General features: G+C 41.9%; 1 protein-coding gene across 1 annotated transcript; it reads left to right on the top strand.

The window, feature by feature from the left end:
- The first annotated feature begins 36 nt into the window (after positions 1-36).
- gpr176 (G protein-coupled receptor 176) lies at positions 37-14,999 on the top strand. Its single transcript, XM_017455475.3, has 4 exons — positions 37-2,872; positions 3,101-3,521; positions 12,949-13,201; positions 13,584-14,999. The coding sequence occupies exons 2-4, from the start codon at positions 3,326-3,328 to the stop codon at positions 14,716-14,718; spliced, it is 1,584 nt and encodes a 527-aa protein (XP_017310964.1). The 5' UTR covers positions 37-2,872; positions 3,101-3,325; the 3' UTR covers positions 14,719-14,999.
- Positions 15,000-20,799: the final 5,800 nt, after the last annotated feature.

Below are 20,799 nucleotides of genomic sequence, written 5' to 3'. Positions count from 1 at the left end.
GGTCAACCACACATAGCACAGAGCTAAGAGTTACAAGAAATAAACGGCTGTAAGGCTGACGGAGGACTGGAGGACATAATCTGAGATTCCTTATCTCTAACACCTTCGTCGTACGTTGTAGCTTAATAAACCGTTGTCTTTGTTTATTTGACCCGGAGGACGAGAGTTACGCGTGTCCCGACGACGCGGTGAACCGACACAAATCAACCAGAGACATGAATATAAAACATTTTACGGTTTAAAAATAGTAGTTAATAAGCCATGACGTACGGTCCAGCCGACTCTAGCGCTGAAGAGTCTAGGACGTCGGAGGATTGAGGAATTGCGAAGGATAAATGAAGCTCGAAAGCCACAGACACAAGCAGGAACTGAAAATAGCCGCGTTACACCTCTATGACGCCGTCAACACCGAGCGTACCCGACATCTGGTCATGCGTACATGCTGAATCGGGACTATTTATCAAAAATGATCTTTAGATTGTATTTAAAATGTACTTTTAGTCTCAAGAACTGGGAGAACTAGACACGTGGTTAATACGACTTATAATCGATCTCACGTGTCACACGTGAGATGTTAAACGGATTCGCGCATTAACGTGGAAAACGATAGGTAAAAATAATGGTGAGGTATTTTAATGATTATATTTGAAGGTCAGGTGTCGGTGAGGCGGACTGGAGTGGGCACGTGGGTGCACGTGGGTCGCACTGAAGGAAACTTTCAAATCACTTTTGTCTTCGTTTTTTCGTGCATATTTATGAATGGGGGGGGGGGGGGGGTTAGTAGAAGCATTTCCTTTCGGTATCACTGACGTCTGCTCTCCAGAGTGTGTAAGGATCCCTTCGAGAGGTCACTTTACTTAATCTGCACTACTTATTGGAAAGGTCTGAAGAGTCTCCAGAGATGAAAGTATTTCCCCCTCTCACTGTAGGTCCAATTTGTGACTCATTAGCATGCAGTAGCATGTTTAGTCAGGTGTGTGAGGGGAAAATGGAGCTCTGTTTAAAAAGCATACATCCCAACCGAACAAGCACGAAGATGGTTATATGTTTATAAAAGTCTCCGATCTGATCTGAAATCTAATAATCATTAAGGAGTACTATATATTATAATGAGCTAATTCCTCGTGAGCTCCACAGAGCACTGGTTATGGACATCACTCCATTCATTTGCCATCCTGGAGAACATTCGCTCCACATACCCTGCCGAGACCAGTACACTCAGGTTGTAGAAGATGATTGACAGCATATTTAGGAAATACAGCGATCCACCCATCCACTTGGCAGCCATATACATGTCCTTGCATCGAAGAGAACTGTGTGTACTTGAAGAGCTTAAGTCATTAGTAGAAACCTAAAAAAAAAAAAAAAAAAACACTTACATGTCATTACTTGACACAGACAGATTGTTATTGCTGGACAAAACACGCCTACCATTCATTACATAACCCATATGTGTGCTCTATTTAGCCAAAAGTGCTAGTTTTGCTAAGCCAATGGACTATTTTTTACACTTCCACGTAAGCAAAAGCCGTGCAGTCACACACAAAAGATAAATAAAGTAAGTGTGAGACTGTTTTACTCTATCCTAAGACAAGATTCGTAACCGAACTCGCAGAAAATGGAGCCCAACTCAAATGGTATGCCAACTTGAACTTCTCAAAATAATAATAATAATAATAATAATAATAATAATAATAAATACAATCAGAAAGTAGGCCTACACAGTGGTATCTGTAAAATAATTCCAAATCCAAGTCAGACAATCTGATCCAATATTACTATCGCGACATTTCAAGGCGTTTTAGTGTTTGAGTGCCAGCTGTCACAGTGTTTAAGATTGTGCATTACTAATTACACCGACGTGCTGCTGAATTCTGGATTCCGATTGGTCAGATGGTAGTGCGGCTGCAGATCACAGGTTTATATTAATGCACCTGTTCTAACACTGTTTCTATGGTAACAACTCCCCATAGAAACACTTGGATGATGGACGCGCCACTTAATATAAAGTGGATGGAAATAAATAAATAAACAAACGGATAAATAAATAAATAACGTGTTATGTAACGAAGAAAAATATACAATCGCTTTTCTGGTCGTTCATCCTCTCACTGTGAAGTTTTCTTTTCCGGAGAGACTTTTATTGAACGTTTACGGAAGGAGTCTCCAGTGTCAGCGGACATCTTCAGGGCAGAGGAGTCTCCGTGTGACACGCTGCATTATCTTCTACTTTTATTTATTTATTTATTTATTTATTTATTTATTTATTTATCTGATTAACTGAGAGAGAGAGAGAGAGAGAGAGAGAGAAGAGAAGCCGGTGAGAGAACGATTGTTTGTCTGTGTTATAACTGAACATGAAATGATGATATAAACAGATTTAAAAAAAATAAATAAATAAAAAAGTACACTATATTGTAATTGTTTTAATACATAAAAATGTGTGAAACTGCTGTGGTATAAAAGGAATAAAACACTTCGGGACGTGCTGACACTGGTAACACCACGCCATTCCTTCAGCGTGGTGTATTCATTGCTGTTTTATCTTGGGTATTTTTTCTTCCATGTCACTCATAAGCGTGTTCAGTGTAGATTAATAATCCACCGACTGGATCATTATGGCTGAGCTGGACTCCAGGCTTGCACACCTGGTCTCTGTAGCTCTGAACAGAGAAGCTGTTTGTGTTGAGAGTTCCTGATGGGAGCTCATTTGTGGAGGAGGAGGAGTCTCTCTGTGGTGTCCTGCTCCTCCTCTACATCACTCCTGTACACTATTCAGAAAGCACTCCTCCTCATTTGGATGAAACAGCACCTCCTGTCCTCTCTCCTCTCTCCTCTCCTCTTCAGTACCTCTTCTGGATTTGACAATAAGGTATGATCTTGGGATTTTTATTTATTTATTTATTTATTTTCTGTGCAATTCCATATCAGGCGTGAGCACGTTGGGAATGATGCTCTGGTGCTCAAATGCAATCGCGCGTCACAGCGCGTTAATGACGCGGATTGGATAGGATTATATTCTATTCAATTATGTGTAATGTTTTTTTGTTTGTTTGTTTTTTTTCATGTCAACGTTTCCTGGTTTTATTCTGTACTGTAGGGCTGTGAGAGGTGGACCATATAACGAAGGGGGAAATAATGGGGCTGTTCCAGACATCCGCGGGTTAATATGGACATTACTGACATTACGTGCACTTCAGTGATCCTCGCTGAAGCGTTTCTGCATCGTTGCGCACAGAAGCGCACACCGCGGCGGGGTCTCCGCGTCCCCAGCGCCGCTCTCATGATGGACGTCTGGCAGCTTCACCAGGCATGAAGCAGCAACATGGACGTAGACGCTTGGGTTTCTCTCACCGAGAACGTGACGTGGAGGTCACCGGGCTCCCCGAGCCTCTCCCCGGGGTTGGTGAACTCCAGCTCGGCGGTGAGCGTGTGGAGAGACGCGGAGCGGCCGGAAGAGAGAGCGTACCGAGACTTCGCCATCTCCGCTCAGCTCCTCATCCTCGCTGGGTCTCTGTTAGGTGAGGAAACATCACCGCAAGCACAGTAATGAGAACAAAAACAGCTTTAAAATGCTCACATTAACACCTAATAGGCTATTTCCACCTGTCTAATTAACCCTCAGTGTTGGATGCGAACCCTGTCGTGCAGAAATTATTATATTATATATATATTTATTAAACATCCAAATTTCTTCAGCTATTTATTTTCATTATTTAAAATCCCATGTCATATGAACGGGGTTTTTTTGTTTGTTGTTGTTGTTGTTTTGTTTTTCTTAAATAAATAATGAAAAGTAAATCGGTTGTCCCATGTCTAGGAGTACCATGACTAACACAGGGATAAAATATTATACCTCAAATAAGGGGGGGGGGGATCAACAACAAAATAAATAATTAATGAAATACATTTTGGGGAATAAAACGGTGCGATATTTTCACACGTAAGTACAACAGTTTAGGAATGTTGCATGATAGAACTGGGCGGGGGGGGGGGGGGGGGGGTAGGGGGGTAAAATAAATAAATAAATGAATGAATAAATAAATAATAATATCCATCCATCCATCCATTTTCCATACCACTTATCCTACACAAGGTCACGGGGAGCCTGGGGTCTATCCCAGGGAACTCAGGGCTCTGCATGTTCTCCTTGTGCTTCGGAGGTTTCATCTGGGTACTCCGGTTTCCTCCCCCAGTCCAAAGACATCCGCTGTATTCTGATTGGCATTTCCAAATTGTCCGGAGTGTGTGAGTGTGTGTGCGATTGTGCGCTGCGATGGGTTGGCCACCCGTCCAGGGTGTACCCCGCCTTGTGCCCTGAGTTCCCTGGGAGAGTTCCCTGGGATAAACGGTATGGAATATGGATGGATGGATGGATGGATGGATGGATATTATTATTATTAGTAGTAGTAGTAGTAGCAGTATTACATAAACGAGTTTTTAAAAAGCATAGGCATTCATCAGAGTCGAGCGCAAAAGATTTACGTAATTTATGATCTTTGTAAAGCTGTACATAAGATATATAGCTCAGGATATAATAAGATAATAAGAGCTGCAGGAATCAGAATATTAAATTACAAGTGATTTGAAGGCGATTAGCATCTTAGATTTTCCCAAAACCTGCCTATGGACACAAGTGTGCACATACAGTAAGTGTGTGCGTGAAAGGGTTAATCTCCTACGGTAGGTAGTTAACTACTGTGATGTTCCATGTGTGCTTATAGTGCCGAATTAGCACCTACACGCTCAGAGAAAAGGGTACTAAACGCTACCATTCCTTATCACTCATGCGTGCCATTAAGAACATGTCTTTTGTACCTTTAGTGTGTAAGATGTCCTGGTGTATATAGAGAGCCTTGAAAAGGATTTACGTACATCGGATCTTTATTTAGTTTTGAGTTATTTTAATAATTGAAAGCGTCAATTATATATAATTATCAATTATATATAACTTTCATATGTAATCATGACCTCTGTGTAGAACCCTACAACAAAGACCCATTGTTCTTCTAACGAACCTCTATGTAGAACCCTACGTGTATATAGGGTTCTACATAAATCCTTTAAATATTCTAGTAGAGGGTCTGTCATGAAAGGTATCATTTATTCATTCATCTTCAGTAAGTGCTTTATCCTGATCAGGGTGGCAGGATCCGGAGTCTATCCCTGGAGCACTGGGTGTGAGGCAGGAATACACTTTGGATGGCATACCAGTCCATTACACGGCACCATTCACACCCTCGTTCGCACCTTGGGGGTGATTTGGAGTTGAAAATCTACCTAGCGGCATGTTTTTGGGATGTAGGAGGACCCTGACGAAGCCCACACAGACATGGACAGAACCTGTGGAACTCCAAACAGTCAGTGACCTGAACTCAGGATGGATCTGGAGTTGTTAGGGTTCTCTCTTTTCCTCCCACCTCCCCAAAAAAAAACATGCCGGTAGGACAACAAGCGACTGTAAATCATTTATATGTGTGAATGAGTGTGTGCATTTGTGTGTGTGTGTGTGTACACAGTGCTCTGAGATTTACTGGAACCCCATCCCGGGTGTATTCCCACCAGTGTCCCGGTGATTGGCTCCGTCTCCTCCAAAGCTAAGAACCCGTCGCTATAGTTGTCCCTCGTTAATAAATTAAACATCGTAATCATCGGCAAAATTACTCGGCTTCCCGTCGCACCACGTGACGTTATTTTCATGTGACAGCGTGGTCCGTCATGCTTTATTCCTTCCGTTAATAATTCAAAAGGAAGGGCTAATGAAACCATTTTTTTAAAAAAATTGTGGGTAGGAAGTGCTAAGTGTCAAGCACACAAGAAGAAGAGAACGCTTTACATATAATGAGTTCGGGATGAAAATATAATGTCATTTTGAAGTCGATCGGTTGATGTTCATGGATTTTAATTAGATTCACCGCAGTACCCAGCGTCGGTCTCTGACCGGTACCGGCAAAAGAAAAAATAGCGTGGATCAAACCTCAGAGAAAACATATCCGATCATATCGTATCAGACTATCTATAACAAAAACAAAAGAACTGTCAAGGTCGTAATATGACGCATCGAGAAGTCTGTTACAGCTGAAACAGGAAGTGCGTTATACACAGATTTTCTTAAGAATAGACTCTCAGCCCTGTTTAACGTTGACTGAATACCTGATGTGTTGATTTACGTCCAGCCGAACCCAGATGAACGCAGCGAGGGTTAATCCATCGCTGGGGATTTGGCTGTAATTGGTGAGTAATTGCAGAAAAAATGATTTACGAGCATGTTTTCCGTAACGAGCCGAAAATAACGTGGGCTGAACAGATGGCCAAGAAAAACACTTTCAGCTGTGATTTAAAAAAAAAAAAACACACACACACACACACACACACACACACAAAAAGAACCCCCCCCCCCCCCCCCCCCCCCTCCAAGCGTGAATAATTAAGAGTGGCCTTAATATCTCTCGCACATTATTCATTCTAATTACCGCAGCGCTCTGGAGTTCTCCGTTCCGATTGGTCAGAAGGTGTTGATTAGTTTTCTATAACAGCGGCTCTGCAAATCACAGCTTTATATCAACGCGCTCCTTGTCGTATTTATCGTTTCTATGGTAACGGCTCGTTCACGGGAAGACGCTCGATATGAAGGGGTTATAAACGTTGTGTGATCGTCGACGTGGTGACGTTTTGTGTGAGGAGATGTTTATTTAACAGTTATGGAAGGAGGAAGGAGTCTCCAGTGTCAGCGCTTTGTAACTTGTAGTTTTTGGAGTTGATTTTCCAGAGGTGCGATTGTTATTGTTATTATTATTATTATTATTATTATTATTATTATTATTGTCTTGTCAGCTTTTAAGAGGACAACAGAGAAGCTGGCGAGGGATCGACTGTTTATAGCTGCTATGGCGTAAGTGAGAGCAGGAACCGTAAATGTAACTTTAAATGGATAAAACGTATGATATAGCATTCTTAGAAGATAAATATGATGTTGTAATAGTTGGGAAACTGCGGCGGTGTAAAAGGAATACCACGGGCAGTGTTTTTCATTCTCATTCAGTCATCACGTGTTTAGCCAGATCATTTAGGAGAACGCGGCGCGGTCAGGGCAACATTTCACATCAGTGCCGATTTCAAAGCTAGCCACCAGGGCGGATTATAAACCCATAAACACACCGTGCAGGGTTTTACGTCCTCTTACGTCTCTCTTTAAGCTCCTTTTCACTCTCTGCTCATGTTATTTAGCAACGCGGCGAAATAGCCTGGGTGTCGAACGAGCGCTCGATCTGTCCGAGCGGAAACAAACGAAAGCGGTGAACACCGGAGACGGGAACGTTTTCCTCTGTGGACCGTCTATATCCGACATCTCGCCTGCGTTTCCGTCTCCAGCGTTGAGCTTCGTAATCGAATAGATATGTTCAGGGTTCCTTCCTGAGGCTGTCACGTTTACACGATTAGCATTCACACCCTGCGCTAATCTGCCCTTTGGCGTCTTTGGTCTTTTATAAACAGTGGCTTAATTGTGTTAAAAATGAAAAGAAAAAAAAAGAATTTTAATCCCCTGTGTGATCCTTACTTTGTTTGGTTTTTTCGGATTTTGATAAGCTAATTACAGCCATTTCACTTGTTTATTTATGCGTTCGTTTGTTTTACAGTTTAAAAAAAATACCGCTTGAAGTACACCTACATGGAAATGTGTAGCGTTCAAATCTAAGACAGTATGTTTATATGTATTCAAATCTAGTAAAGAGGGGCCCCGGTGTCCGAATAGCTAATAGCTAGCAAACTAGCTCGATTTGTTGTTGTTGTTGTTGTTGTTGTTGTAGATTTCAGTATCAGAGATCTTTATTTGCATCAGCATTTTCTCAGCGACCTGTTTATCACATTTTCAATGTGCCCCGTTAACGTCATTAACGTACGTGAAAAATAAGCACGTGAAAAATGTTTCGTTCTCCGTTAACGTTCGGGGTTGCCAGATTGGCGGTTTTTAAGATCAGATAAGATGATCTTTTCGTGTCGAGGTTCCACTTCGTAAGCTAAGATGAGATAAGATATGATGAGATAATACTTTCTTAATCCCCAGACGGAGGAATTTGACACCAAATTGGTATAGCTTTGGTACAGTACACCTTTGTAAAAAAGTAAGTGCACGGGTCGCAAGGGTTTTTTCGTTAAGTTTAACAATATTGCCGATATCGAGTTTTAAAGCTAGTAAACAGAATTTCTGCAAAAAAAAAAAAAAAAAAGGGGGAAAGCGTAAGTGCAGATAGTGTGTCTACGATGTACCGAACAATTTCAGTTGTAAGAAATATTGTGAAGATTGACAGAGATAAAAAGGGATGGTTTGTATTATGTTTTGCCGAAACTGCAGAACAAATCAGAGAGCTGAGTATAACCGTGTGATCCGGTTATTATTTAAGCAGGTTATGATTGCTTGGTGCTGTTATGATGAATGTCTGCCCAGTCGCTTCTCTGACACTTCTATTGATTCTGGTTTCTAGGCAGTGGCGTAAAAAAACGGCGGTTCTGACGATAACAATAGCAATGAGTGGATTTTATATACACTATACAGGTCACACCTGTTACCATCATAATGATTTCTCTCCCGTCATACTACATGTGCTCTCGTTACAGTACTTCGACGGAATGTTCACGGTAACGGTCCTTTTTTTTGTATAATTAAGTCACAGTACTTGAGTTTAAAAAAAAATAAAAATAATTTAAAAAATAATAAAATAAAAAGTGAAGGAAGATGAGCATCCCTGACCCTACGTATCAGTTATCTTCATATTTAAAAGCTTCAGAGGAAACAGAGTGATAATGATGTGGAAATGATATGAGCCAAAAACCTGCGGAAACAGTTACAGGCAAGCCATTAGCTAGCTCAGTGAGGCTAACTCAGGCTAGCTACTGTAGCTAGAGCTTTCATTTTTTACAGTAAGACAGCTGTGATGTTCAGGAGAGAGAGCGGACGATGTAACTAGAAACATGTAAGAATTAAAATGATATAGCTAGCTAGCTAATGAACCAGGCTACTGAAACGCCAACGGTATTTGGCTAACTTAGTTAACTTAGCTAACTTAGTAACTTACTTAGCCAGCTATAACATTAGCTTACTTTATTTACTGAAATTTAGTAAACTCATGAAAGAAGTTTTTCACCAGAGGACTTATTTGATCTTACTCGAGTCATTCTCTTGACGACTGCTCAGTTTTACGTACTGAATCATTACTACAGAAGCAGTACTCTTTCCACCACTGCACAATAGTAATTCAAAAAAAAAAACAATGCACAGTTATTTTCATTTCATCATTCATTTAATCATTTTTAACACGGCTCAATGTGTTAAAACACTGACCTAGAAACAGTTTGTAACAGTGTTTTTTGTTTTGTTTTGTTTTTTTTAGATTTTCACATTGTTTTTGAATGAAATGTTACTCAGCTGACCTTCGGTGTTGTGACACATTTTTTTTTTTTTTTTTTTTCAGTTGCGCAAAACTAAGATAATTACCTGGAACAAGTTGACACAAATGTTTTAGTTTTTCTCAAATAAAGAAATGAACAGAAGTGCCAAATTTTTAAAATACAAAGTCTGAAATGCAGTGGGGGGGGGGGGGGGGGGGGGGACCTTGGCTCCAAAAAAAACTGTCAAATTGTTGTTGTTGTTGTTGTTGTTGTTTTTTGTTTTTCTTAACTGAAAAATAATACTTTTTATACGGTATAAAAAACAATGTCGTTGGACAAAACTAAAAAAAAAAAAAATTCTAAGTTGGGCAAATTTCTAAATGACCAAGTTTGAAATACGTCAGAGGAAAAAAGAACCTCGGATGAAAACCTTGTGTTGAGTTGTTGTTTTTAGGTTTTGTTTTTCTCAACTGAAAAAGTTGCTTTTTATACGTTGTAACTTTACTTTTTTTTTTCATTGGAGTGAAAGTAAAAAAAAAAAAAAAAAAAAAAAAAACCTGCTACGAGTAGACACAAATGTTTTAGTTTTTCTAAACTTCCATAAAATTTTAAAAAATAAATACTTTTGGTATGTTTGGTAACGTTTTGTTTCAAGTTGGGGAAACTAAAAAAATAATCGCCTGTGACAACTTGATCGATTTTTTTTTTTTTAAATATAAATTTTTCTCAACTGAATTTTTTTCATTTTTGCGCAAATCTAAAAAAAAAAAGAAACTGCTACAAGTCGGCACGATTTTTAAAAAACTTATACTATACGTCGTAACGTTTTTTTTTTCACTTGCCACAAGTCAACAACTTTTTTGCCCTTATTTTCAGCGTGAGACAAGCTTCACATGAGACTGAGCTTCATATCAAACGTCCGCGACCGGTCTGTGGACAGTGCACGGTAGTTACGATCAGTAAAGTGTGTACTGAAATAACGAGTTGTTTTTACTTTCTAATGGGGAATGATCGTAACGTTAATCTATGTGCTTTAGATGCGGTTGCTTGTGGCATCGTTTTGGATAGTAAACAGCAGCTCTGATGGATAAAGCGTGGGAGAAACGTGGCGTTTCCAGGTCGCTGTTTTAACACGTTAATCCACGTTAAGCTGTTTCCTAATAATGGGTTTCTGTAGCGCTGAAAATAGAGCTGGAAATGATCGTGTTGTTTTTCGATTACTGTTCTGTCCTTTGTGCGGTGGATAATGTTTATGACATTGTGTGAGTGTGTGAGGGATTTGGTGATGTTTTGCTGCATTAAGGCACGTTAATCCCCCTCCCCCCCCCTCCCCAACCCACCCCTACCCCGTGAAACATTGGCCTCCTGCTTTTAGTATCGAATTCATCACGGGCTTTTACCAAACACATATTTTTCACTTCGTTCTTCCTCAACATCGCTCCTGTTCAGAATCGTGACCGTGTATGGGGTCAAACTCGCAACTAGATGCCTTGCGTTAGAAGGCTGTTGTTCTTTTATTATTATTATTATTATTATTATTATTATTATTACAGGAAATACGTATAAACATACAGTATAATATCAATCCGTGCTTATATACCCTATAATGAAGAATTACAATAGAAATTGTAGAAGAAATATATAAAGAAGGCTGGACGACTGAAAGATTTATTTCGGGGAGCGTGTAATACCTGTCACCTTGAAAAAAAAAAAAAAAAAAAAAAGAACGAATCTTTTACTCTAAAGCGCCATTTTTTTTCACCCATGATGTATACATTTGTCTTTGAACTACTCATAGTAAACAAATATATATTTTGATATAATCCCCTCAATTCCGCACACGCCATCCAGCTCTCTCCTATCACACAACAGCTACCAAGCAGCAGAGGTGAAGTCTAACACGTGCTTCCACTGAGATGTTTACAATATATATTTGCTTATATATATCTGTCAAAACGACGTATAAAATATTCCCTTTTTTCGCGCCGGCTTTAGTGTTTCACGCTCAATGGTGTCCACACAGATGATTTAACGATGCTGTAATCGTCTTTATTAGTTGTATCATGATGTGCCGTCTGGGTGCAGATAAGAACCGAAACTGCTGTTTTATTCTCACTCGGGTTTCTCATGTTTGGTGCGTCTACTTGAATACATTCTCTCAGAAGTCTTTCTACGCAAGTGAGTTTTTAAAACACACACACACACACACACACACAACTGTATAAAGATTTATTAGCCTGGGGCTTTTTGCAGTATGAGTCATCTTTTGCTCTGACTTTTCTGCTCTATCTTTTCAGACGGTAGAAAACGCGACACTTCTTATAAATAATCATGTCATATTAGTATTATTTTATTTATACAGTGCTTTTCTCGTACCCAGACGAGACGGGCTTTATAATTCGATTCCGGGATAGAGAAAATAGCAGAAATTGCGATAATGTTGTATTTCGTCTGCGGCTGAAAGGAGACAGAACGGGGGTAGAGGAAAAGATAATGGTCTCGGAGTTCTCAGGTGGCCTCCTGAGAGAAAAGCAGAGAAAATGTCAGGCGGTGTCAGGGTGACATGTAATAGCACTACAGCGTCTGTCCAATTACAGGTGGACGGTAATGGCGGGAGATGAAAGGATGGGAGCGTTCCTGGGAGAAAATGCAAAAAAGAAAGATGCAGTTAGTGGAAGCAGGTTGTGTGTGTGTGTGTGTGTGTGTGTGTGTGTGTGTCTCGTGCTAAATAGTTTTAGATCTTCAAACTTAATACGCCATAAAACAAAAGGCCGCCTGAGTAAACACACAATGCAGTTTTTTTTATTTATTTATTTTATTGAAGCGGGGGGAAAAAAAAAAGAAGTTACCTATCACCCGTGTGAAAAACTAATTGCCCCCTTAAACTTCAAATCTGGTTGTGTCACCTTTAGCAGCAATAACTGCAACCAAACGCTTCCGATAACTGGAGATCAGTCTTTCACTTACTTCTAGGACTAGTACTTACGCCTAGGCTTTGGATCGTTGTCTTGCTGCGTAATCCAGTCACACTTGAGTTTCAATTTACGGGACGTGTGGCATTTCTGAGGCTCTACAGCTCTGTGCTTTGACTCGGTTTATCAGCTCGGTTTTTCTACAAAAAGATGCTGCAACCCCTGTTTGATTCACTTCCTACAGTCGAGTCGATTCAGAGTCGAATCCCTTTCTCACTTTGGGTTCTCACGGTCATGAAGCTGTATACCACAGCACTTTTACCACCTATTTGCCCCTGACCGTCTGGGTCGATTCACCAAACAGGGGACTAGTCCTCTGTATGGTCCGTTCTTTCGTCCGAAAATACACAGCTGCTCCAGATCATGATTTTCATTTCCCCGTTTATATTCATCTTTTAATCTGAGACCCAAAAGTCTTCGATGTGAAGTGAAAACAATAGAATTGGCTTTGCTGTTCCAATACTTTCAGAGAGGACTGTATATCAGTATATAAGGTACAGTACTGTACACGTCTCGTTGCAGCTTGTCGTTTATGCCACCTCTCTCTCTCTCTCTCTCTCTCTCTCTCTCTCTCGGCTTTTCCTCCCAGGCAATGCGGCCGTGCTGTGGTGCACCTGCTGCACCAACGTCTTCAAGACAGTCACCGGACGCTTCATTAAGACCCTGGCCTGCTCGGGAATCTGCGCCAGCCTGGTGTGCGTGCCGTTCGACGTGCTCCTGAACGCCAGCCCTCGCTGCTGCCTCTGGATCCACACGCCAATGATCTGTCGAACCATCAAGTTCCTGCACAGGCTCTTCTGTTCGGTCACCGTGCTCAGCTTTGCTGCCATCGCTCTGGACAGGTCAGCTCGCTCGCACTCTCGTCTCCTGCTCAGCCTCAGGCTCGGTATTACACTGCCATAGCAACACACCTTACCATCGCACTCTTTCATTCACTGAATCATTTATAATTCCGGATTCCAGAGGGAGGTTTTTTTTCTCCCCTACCGATAGATTTTCGTACAATAGTCTTACATGCGAAGGTTGCCATGAAATCTTGGATATATTTTGAACGGACAGTTATGTAGAATAGAATAACCTAGCGACGTCTCTACACTTTTACCCTCAGAAAAAAATTAAGGACAAACCAGATATCGTAAAAGTGTAGGTGTTTCTGTGGCTTCAGGTTGTCTTTAAAACCATAAGATGATTTTTCTGAAACTGAATATTTTCCCTTCCTTGTAGGTACTATTCCGTGCTGTATCCACTTGAGAGAAAAATATCAGACGCCAAATCCAGAGACTTGATCACATACGTATGGGTTCACGCTCTCGTGGCTAGCATTCCCGTATTCGCTGTCAGTAACGTCACCGACGTCTACGCCACCTCCACCTGCTCCGAAGGGTACTCTTTAGGCCACCTTGTTTACATGGTGCTCTACAATGTGACTACTGTGATCTTACCCCTAGTGGCTGTGTTTGTAGCCATGGCACTGATCCGGCGGGCGCTGAGCACCAGTCAGAAGAAGAAGGTGATCATCGCGGCGCTGCGGACGCCGCAGAGCAGCGTCTCCATCCCGTATGTGTCTCAGCGTGAGGCTGAGCTTCACGCCACATTGCTTGCAATCGTCCTGGCCTTTGTGCTCTGTAGCGCGCCGTACATCGTGCTGTTGGCATACTGGGCACTTCCAAGCATTGGCCAGGCCTCTCAGTGGCTGCGTCTAACTGCCATCTGGCTGCCCAAAGTGTCTCTATTCACCAACCCGCTGTTTTTAGTGATGGTGAACCGGTCAGCACGGCGCCGCCTGCTGGACGCGCTGGCACACATGCAGCGTCGCTACAGCCGGAGGAACAACTCGATCGGTGTCGGAACAGCACCCGAGGCTGGAGCGCTGGGTGGGGAGGTGCTCGCCCGCTCAGGCAGCCAGCTGCTTGAAATGTTCAACATTGGCCAACGCCAGATCTTCAGGCCAAACGAAGAGGAGGACGAAGAAGAGGTGAACGAAATCGCAGCGGTAGCCAAGTTCCAGCCCAGACCTGAACAAGGGGCTGCAGCTTCAGTAGGAATGGCAGGAGAAGGAGGGAAGGAAGAGGGTTTAGCTCTGCCAAAACATTCCCCTATTCAATACTGTGCATACTCATCCTCACAGGTAGCTCCTGCCACACCGACTGACCCTGAAGATGCCTCCCAGTTCGGGTTCGGTCCATTCGAGCTGCCCCCACAGTGGCTTCCTGAAACCAGAAACAGCAAGAAAAGACTGCTGCCTCCGTTGGGTAACACTCCCGAGGAGCTGATCCAGACCAAACAGTCCAGAGCGCGACCCGAGAGGCGCATCAGCAGGAACAACAAAGTCAGCACCTTCCCCACTGTGGACCCCTGAGACCCTCGCCAAGCACCATGAACAAATCTATATAAAATGTAAAGTAATAATTTAAAAAAAAAGCAACAACCTCGATTTGTTTTTTTAAACAAAATGCCATTCTTTGCCAGCAGGAGAGGGATCTTTTGATTGTGCTGTATGTAGCTAGACGTTAGCTAATCTCAGGCTCCAGAAAACTGTTAAGGGAATGAGTTGCTCTTTTACAGAAATGACAGAATTTCTAACGAATTGTATAGAATTAAGCTCACTGTATTTGGAAATAAAAAAAAAACGACCTGAAAACGGTTACATTGCATTAAAGACGAGTCTGAATGTGCGATTTCTGATAAGACACGTGGAATTCACATTTAAACGGGACTTGACAGAAAAGTCGCGTAATATTTAGCGCCTCGCGCTTGTCGATCACAGATGAAACCCTGGTCTCTTACGCCTCAGACTCTGCAAACACATGAACAAACACACAACGTGGATCACCGACGTCGAACCAATCAGGACAAAGTGCTGCCTTTGATGCCTGTCAATCCATAAAACTCCGCCTCTGGCATTAGCGTTCACGTTTGCTAGCATCAAAGCTGTTTTAGCGCCATGGCTTTGGGAGTAAAAATGTGGTGTTTATTTAAAATCCGATTTACGAAACAGCTAGCTTTATCCGCAGACTACACCTTTAATCCCAATAACTGAATTACTTAGCAGTCAGGCAGCACAATAAATACTACTTAATAAATCAAACGTAATAAGCAATATAGCTTGAAATACAATTGAGGTAATGTGCTCTGATCTTTTTCCCCGCTGAGGAATTTACTTAAAGAGGCGATAGGACAGCCAGCCAAGCATTGGGCTCCAGTCTAGATGTTATTAAACCACGAAGGAGTTTTTCAGCATCATGTACGGTTAGCACAAGCCTTATTCTGTGGGTGCGGTTAAGGCTCTGGGTGACTGATCGGAAAGTCGGGGGTTCGAGCCAGAGCACTGCCAAGCTCCCACTGTTGGGCCCTTGAGCAAGGCTCTTAACCCTCTCTGCTCCAGGGGGCGCTGTATCATGGCTGACCCTGCGCTCTGACCCTAACTTCCTGACACGCTGGGGTATGCGAAGAAAACAATTTCACTGTACCGTATATCTGACCAATAAAGACTCATTCTGGCGATGCTTCTCAAATGATAAGATGCAGTTTTATAGGTGTTACTTAATAGGTGTTAATTGGTGAGAAATGATGAACTGGAATCCAAGATTCCTAACAGCTTTCATCAAGGTTTGCTTGGCATGGTTGTTGGTGCCAGATGGGCTGGTTTGAGTATTTCTGAAGAGAAAACGCAGATCTCCTGGGATTTTCACACACAACAGGCTCTAGAGTTTACACAGCATGGTGTGGAAAAACAACCAAAAACAACCCCAGAACATCCAGTGAGACGGCCACATTGGGTATCGATCCTGTAAGCCGAGAAAAGGAATCCGAGGCTATCATGGCCACTGAATCTGGACAGGTAAAGATGGGGGAAAGATCGAGCGAGGTTTTTTAGCTGTTTCGGAAATACTCAAACCTGCTTTTCGGGCACCAACAACCAACGATGTTTTTCCTCCATTCTGTTGTCTGAAGCTCTTGACCTGTATACTGTATATGTATGACCGCATAATTGCAAGAATGAGGTTAAAGTGAGTGTAGATATAAGAGGAGACATATCGGAGGCTTGACACAGAACCACGTGGTTCTCCATGTTGCACATTGCCCCAGGCTTGTCATTAACCTTCTTTGAAATCAATAATCTGGTGTGTTCTCTGGATAAGTCATGTGCACAGCTTGCTAATACTGTTCAGTGAATGACGCTTCGTTTTGTGTGAGGACACGGATGCAGAGCCAGACACCAGCCAGTCCAAACCTTGTTCCTTACCCATGTCATATCAGTAGACACAGATGCGAGCTGACTTTTCTGGAGCAGAGAGATAGGATAGCAGATGTCATGGGTTTTTCCTTTACAGCCCAGAATTCCTCCTTGTGAATCATGTATGCCGAGTCGAGGAAGGCAAGGAATCACAATGATGTCCTGATATGAAAGTGTTGAATTACTGAACGTATTCAGCTCTGGGTAGAAATAATAAACCGTGCTTGCTTATTTAGTCCTTGCTATGCTGGGTAATGTTGTACGGAAATAGCTCTCCCATCATCCTTTGTCGTTAGAACGAGACGCTGATAGGGGTTTTTGTGTTTTTGTGTGGCAGCACACATACATTTATAGATTTGATTTTATTTCTCCTCACTGGTTTGATTAGCGGACTGACGACATGGCTCGATTTAACGACTTGATGACGGAAACGGAACGTTCAGAGACAAATGGACAGAGAAGTACACGTTTATTCTCCTCACGTACAAGTTCATATATACACGCTGTATATTTTTAATCTATTCTAGTCAAAAGTGTTTTATTGTATTCATAGCCAGACATGTACGATTTAAAAGGTAAACGGTTGCCATGATAGTCGTAAAAGATTCGTAGTTCTAAAAGATCTGTAATGTAAAAGATCCGTAGTGTAAAAGATGCGTAGTTGTAAAAGATTCGTAGTTGTAAAAGATGCGTAGTTGTAAAAGATCCGTAGTGTAAAAGATGCGTAGTTGTAAAAGATCCGTAGTTGTAAAAGATTCGTAGTTGTAAAAGATTCATAATTGTAAAAGATGCGTAGTTGTAAATAGATCCGTAGTGTAAAAGAGTCGTAGTTGTAAAAGATTCATAATTGTAAAAGATTCGTAGTTGTAAATAGATCCGTAGTTGTAAAAGATTCGTAGTTGTAAAAGATTCATAATTGTAAAAGATGCGTAGTTGTAAATAGATCCGTAGTGTAAAAGAGTCGTAGTTGTAAAAGATTCATAATTGTAAAAGATTCGTAGTTGTAAATAGATCCGTAGTTGTAAAAGATTCGTAGTTGTAAAAGATCCGTAATGTAAAAGTTCCGTAGTGTAAAAGTTCCGTAGTGTAAAAGATCCGTAGTTGTAAAAGATTCGTAGTTGTAAAAGATTCGTAGTTGTAAAAGATTCGTAGTTGTAAAAGATCCGTAATGTAAAAGTTCCGTAGTGTAAAAGTTCCGTAGTGTAAAAGATCCGTAGTGTAAAAGATCCGTAGTTGTAAAAGATTCGTAGTTGTAAAAGATTCGTAGTTATAAAAGATGCGTAGTTGTAAAAGATCCGTAGTGTAAAAGGTACGTAGTTGTAAAAGATTCGTATTTGTAAAAGAATCGCAGTTGTAAAAGATTTGTTGTTGTAAAAGATTCCTAGTTGTAAAAGATTTGTAGTTGTAAAAGATTAGTTTTGTGTAGCTTACATTTTATGTAACCGCATGTCACAAACTGGGATTGTTTTTTTTTCGCCGTTTATCACACAAGCTAGCATTTTAAATTCATAAACGTGAATCAAAGTGGGTAAACTCATTGCATTTGATAAAGATTCAGAATCAAAAAGGGCAATGCTTTTAGTATTGAGTGTTGTTTAACTTGGTTGTACATAGATTGCTTAATTGCTTAACCGTGAGTCATCTGTGCACAGGTGAAATTTTATGTGACACAAATTTGGATGAACAAAATTGAATTGGTTGAATTTGATTCATTGAATCGACTCAGTAATTTTTTTTTTTTAATGATTCGCTTAGGGTGAACAGTAGCTGGTAAGTGTTTTTTCTTGATTTTTAGTTGAAACTAGTTTTAGCATCGGCTGTCAGATAGAAGCTGTAACTGCGTTCCTTGTTCCTACGAGTTGTTTACACGTTGCTAGATTAGAGCTAATTCACACGATTACACTTTGTTTTGCTAATTAAAGAGGCATGCTCAGGTGTGAAGCACCCCCACTACAGTACTTGAGAACTAGGAAACGCTGAGGCGGAAACGTCAGCCCTCACATGAAGCCTTCTTCGTGTGAAGCCCGAGCTCGTGTAAAGACCTGCGAGTCTACCTGCACGAGTCCACCGTAAAGACACCACTCACGCTGCTAAGTATCACTTTCTCCCTCTCTCCACCTTGTCCTCCTCTCTTTTACACACTAACATGTGTCATCAGTTTATCTTTAACACATCCCTCTCTACTCGCACATGCCTTACCTCATTTGAGCAGGCCCGGGTTACGCCGCTGCTTAAAAAACCATCACTTAACCCTGCTGTGGTTGACAACTACAGACCTGTTTCCCTCCTCCCTTTTCTTTCCAAAATCCTTGAAAGAGCTGTTTTTAATCAACTCTCCACTTTTCTCACACAGAACAACCTCTTGGACACCAAGCAGTCTGGTTTCAAGAGCAGTCACTCCACGGAGACTGCTCTGCTTTCCATCACTGAAGCCTTATGACTAGCAAGAGCAACCTTTAGATCATCTTTCCTCTTCCTAATCTACCTCTCTGCTGCTTTCAACTCTGTGAATCATCAGATCCTCCTGTCACCTCTCTCCGCCTTAGGTATCACCAGAACGATTCTGTGCTTCCTTCAAGGTAACTGAAACTCGGCAACTCACAACTGGGGATCCTCAGGGGTCAGTTCTGGGTCCACTGCTCTTTTCTATTTATACTACATCCCTGGGGCAGGTGATTGAGTCTCATGGCTTCTCATAGCATTGCTATGCTGATGACACCCAGCTCTATTCGTCCTTCCAGCCTGATGATCCATCCGTCTCTGCACGAATTTCTGCCTGACGGTCTGACATCTCAAACTGGATGAGGGAACACCACTTTAAGCTCAACTTGGCAAAATCTGAGCTTCTCGGCATCCCAGACTGCCCCTCAATCAACCACAACCTCACTGTACAGCTCGGCTCAACCACACTCAAGCCAACCAGGACGGCCAGGGACCTCGAGATGATTTTTGATGACAACTTTACCTTCACAGGCCACATCTCAATAATTGCACGATCCTGTATGTTCATTCTGTACGGTATAAAGAAAATCAGACCCTACCTCACCGAACAGGCTACACAACTACTAGTCCAGGCTCTTGTTATCTCAAAACTGGAGCGCCATCAAACCCCTTCAGATGGTTCAGAACGCAACAGAACGCCTTGTCTTCAACCAGCCCAAAAGAACCCGAGTCACACCCCCCTTCATCTCCCTCCACTGGCCTCCTCTAGCCGCCCGGATCAAATTCAAGGCCTTCATACTCACGTACAAGACCTTGTCTGGAACCTCAACCCCTACCTCAACACTCTCCTGAAGGCTTACGTTCCCTCACGCAATCCCCCCCCCCCCCCCCCCCCCCCGAACCCTGGTGTGCAGTCTCGTAGGACATTAATGTCTCTGTACACGATGGTTCTATACCATCGACAACAGAATTGTTGGCACCCTTCATAAAAAAGAGCACAAATCAATAAACAAAATGAATATACAAAACATGTGGGGGGGGGGGGGGGGGCAACGTTCAACAAAACCATTTGTTAACAATTATTGGTACCCCTACAAGTAATACACCACAGCTTGCAGGAACACATTCCTGTCCTTGATGTACAGCTATAACGAGAGCAAAGATCATTAGCATTCAGTGCCAAGCTTCCCCAGCGTTAGCTCATATTCATTAAATCAGAAGGCTTCAAAAGCCCTGACCTTGTGACAGAGCTGTGTGAACAGCTTGCTGAGAGTCTTAATTACTGCCATTGAGATGCTAGTCTTAAAGGGCCTGTTTATTTTCCTGACAGAGAAGTTACTTTCAAGTAAGGAGAAGTCTTTTTTTTAGTGATTGCATATATAATTGACGCCTTATTAAAGTATCATAGTGGGCAGTGGTGGCTTGGCGGTTAAGGCTCTGGGTGACTGATCAGAAGGTCGGGGGTTCAAGCCCCAGCGCTGCCAGGCTGCCACTGTTGGGCCCTTGAGCAAGGCCCTTAACCGTCTCTGCTCCAGGGGGCGCTGTATCATGGCTGGCCCTGTGCTCTGACCCCAACTTCCTGACATGCTGGGGTATGTTAAGAAAAGAATTTCACTGAACAGAGTAAGCAAAGTAAAAATAGAAAACAAAATAAAAACAGACGATAGAACCATGAACCAAGAACAGATGAACCAAATTGTTTGAATTTTATATATTTATCTTTGTCTAAATATATTTGTATGGTTTAATGTTTGTCTTTTT

The sequence above is a fragment of the Ictalurus punctatus genome, chromosome 25 (assembly GCF_001660625.3).
Source record: "Ictalurus punctatus breed USDA103 chromosome 25, Coco_2.0, whole genome shotgun sequence".
Classification (NCBI taxonomy): domain Eukaryota; kingdom Metazoa; phylum Chordata; class Actinopteri; order Siluriformes; family Ictaluridae; genus Ictalurus; species Ictalurus punctatus.
This window is presented reverse-complemented; position numbering and strand designations above follow the sequence as displayed.